General features: G+C 52.9%; 1 protein-coding gene across 1 annotated transcript; it reads right to left on the reverse strand.

The window, feature by feature from the left end:
- On the reverse strand, window positions 1–1,175 carry POSPLADRAFT_1056019 (hypothetical protein; the record flags this gene model as incomplete). Its single annotated transcript, XM_024480723.1, has 2 exons — window positions 1–380; window positions 455–1,175. 2 exons carry the CDS (start codon window positions 1,173–1,175, stop codon window positions 1–3), a joined length of 1,101 nt encoding a protein of 366 aa, XP_024339433.1.
- Between the last annotated feature and the right edge of the window lie 971 nt (window positions 1,176–2,146).

Consider the following 2,146-nt stretch of genomic DNA (forward strand, 5'->3'; position numbering starts at 1 on the left):
TCAAAAAGACTCCTCCTTCATCGCCTGATAGTGCTCCAACTCCTCGCGCATCGACTTCACCTGTGCCATTAAGGCCGCCAGCATCTCAGATTTCTCTGGACTCGCTGAAGCGGCACTTGTACTTGCCGAGGGTGATGTCGTGACAGGGGTGCTTGTTGCGGCCTGGGTAGAACCCGAGGCAACCGTAGCCCATGCATCAGCACGCTTGGTGTAAGGTTTGTCCTTACAGTTGGGGCACTCGAAGCGACGGTACCCTTGCTTCCCGTAGCCAAAGCAACTGCCAGGGAAGTCTCCTTTTCCGACGGCTGCGTTGATGCTGGCCAAAGCTCCGTGCGATTGGGGTGCACCACCGCACGCTCCACCTTGTCCACCTCCTCGAGCTGAGAAGAAACTGTTCAACTCAGGCCAACAGGCCCGGCTGATGTCGAGTATTTGTTCGACCTCCATGGTGCACTTGTCAGCATCTTCCCATGTGTAAACGTCTCAAGCTCGATTTTGCGGTACACGCGAGAGGGGATGCCGCTCAGGTACTTGTCGCGGAGTTCCAGGTCTCCATACCCGGGGCGGTCCGCCGGACCCTTGAATAGTGCGGAGAACTCCGCAGCAGTGCATTTTTCGCATACTGATTTGTCAGCACAGAGTTTGGCCAGCTCTACCTGTGCTGCAGCTTCGTCGTCGAGATTGCCGAAGCGGGCCTTGAGCGCGGTGGCAAAGGCTGCCTCGTTTGCGAAGGGGGTCGTGACTCCTTGGGTACCTAACTGTACCGATACGAGCTGGGCGAAGAAGGGGGTAGCCCAGGTGCGAGCGTCGCCGTCAAGGAGGCTCAAAGCGACCTGTACCTTGAGCTCGATGGTAGCCAATGACGTATTGACCAGCCAGTATATGCGGAGTTGGGATAGGAACCGGTCGCACTCAATGATGGTTTTTCCATCGTATCGGAGGGGGAGCAGGAGCCTCAGTGTCTCCTTATCGGGAGGGGACGCTGGCGATGACATTACCGGTGATGAGGGGGACGGAGGACTGCCCGTGGGTGAAGACGGCTGTTGTGACTGTCCACTGGGCGAACTTCGAGAGGAGCGAGTGCTCGAGCAGCCTTGCGGTGGCGACGGCGGTGGAGGCGACGGAGGAAGTCCGGAGGCGGTGTCACAGGCCAAAAGTGTTTGGCATGTGAACATAGTGGACAGCTTGAACATCATACCACTGAAAACACCTAAGTTGAATAGGCAAGGCAAAGTCTAGCAGATCACGAGAAGAAATAGACTAAAAAAGGAAAGCTGATCAACTAAAAAGGAAAGCGGAGCGTGGGAAATTGCCATCTTAGGCAACTTTGATCAGGTGACTTTCCTAATGGGAACGGAAGCCCAGAACCAGGTCCTAGGCCAGTGCAGAACCCAGCTAGGCCAGCTGTGAGTCAATCTAGTGGTAATCCAGGCGAGGCGTAGGCCGAACCAGTCAGTAACTAGGCCAGGTGTGGGCCAAACCTAGAAAAATCCAGGTCAAGTGCAGGCCAATCCAGTAACACCTAGGCCCAGCCTAGGTCAATCTGGCAAATGCCCAGTTTCAATCCAGAATGAGAGAAAAATGCTATTGGCTCATAAAGCCTGCCTTACCAAGCGAGCATGAATTGCTATTGGAGGAGAGAATCTGCTTATGAAATAGTGATGAGTGGCGAATGAATAAGGCAGAATCAGATGCTTAGTCAGCGGGCCTCCAGAGTAGTATATAAGGACCCAGATTTTGTACAGTACAGATATTGACCCACTTGAGGGAATAGACATATTCTTCCTCTAAAGTCAGTCCACTGTGTGTAAACCAGTGTAAGCTGCTATTGACACTGTAAGCTTGCTTGAAGTAAGGCTTGTCTTCACTGTCTTTGGCTCTGTCATCGCTGTTGGCAACATCATCAACATCATCGCTCGTCATCACTCGTAATCGCTCGTACTCGCTCATCATCGCTCATATTCGCTCGTCTAGTTACACCAAGTCGTTTGGTGCTTATCTGCAGTGTCGAGGGCATACAGCTTGCCCAAAACAAACTATAGATTGACTCTAAGGTGCTTGTTATCTGAAGCTTGCCTTTTGTTGTCATAGTTCGACCTTTGTTCAAGCGGAACCCTGGTCTGAGTCACGCTCGTCACGTATCGCC

The sequence above is a fragment of the Postia placenta genome, assembly GCF_002117355.1.
Source record: "Postia placenta MAD-698-R-SB12 unplaced genomic scaffold POSPLAscaffold_6, whole genome shotgun sequence".
NCBI classification, from domain to species: Eukaryota; Fungi; Basidiomycota; class Agaricomycetes; order Polyporales; family Adustoporiaceae; genus Rhodonia; species Rhodonia placenta.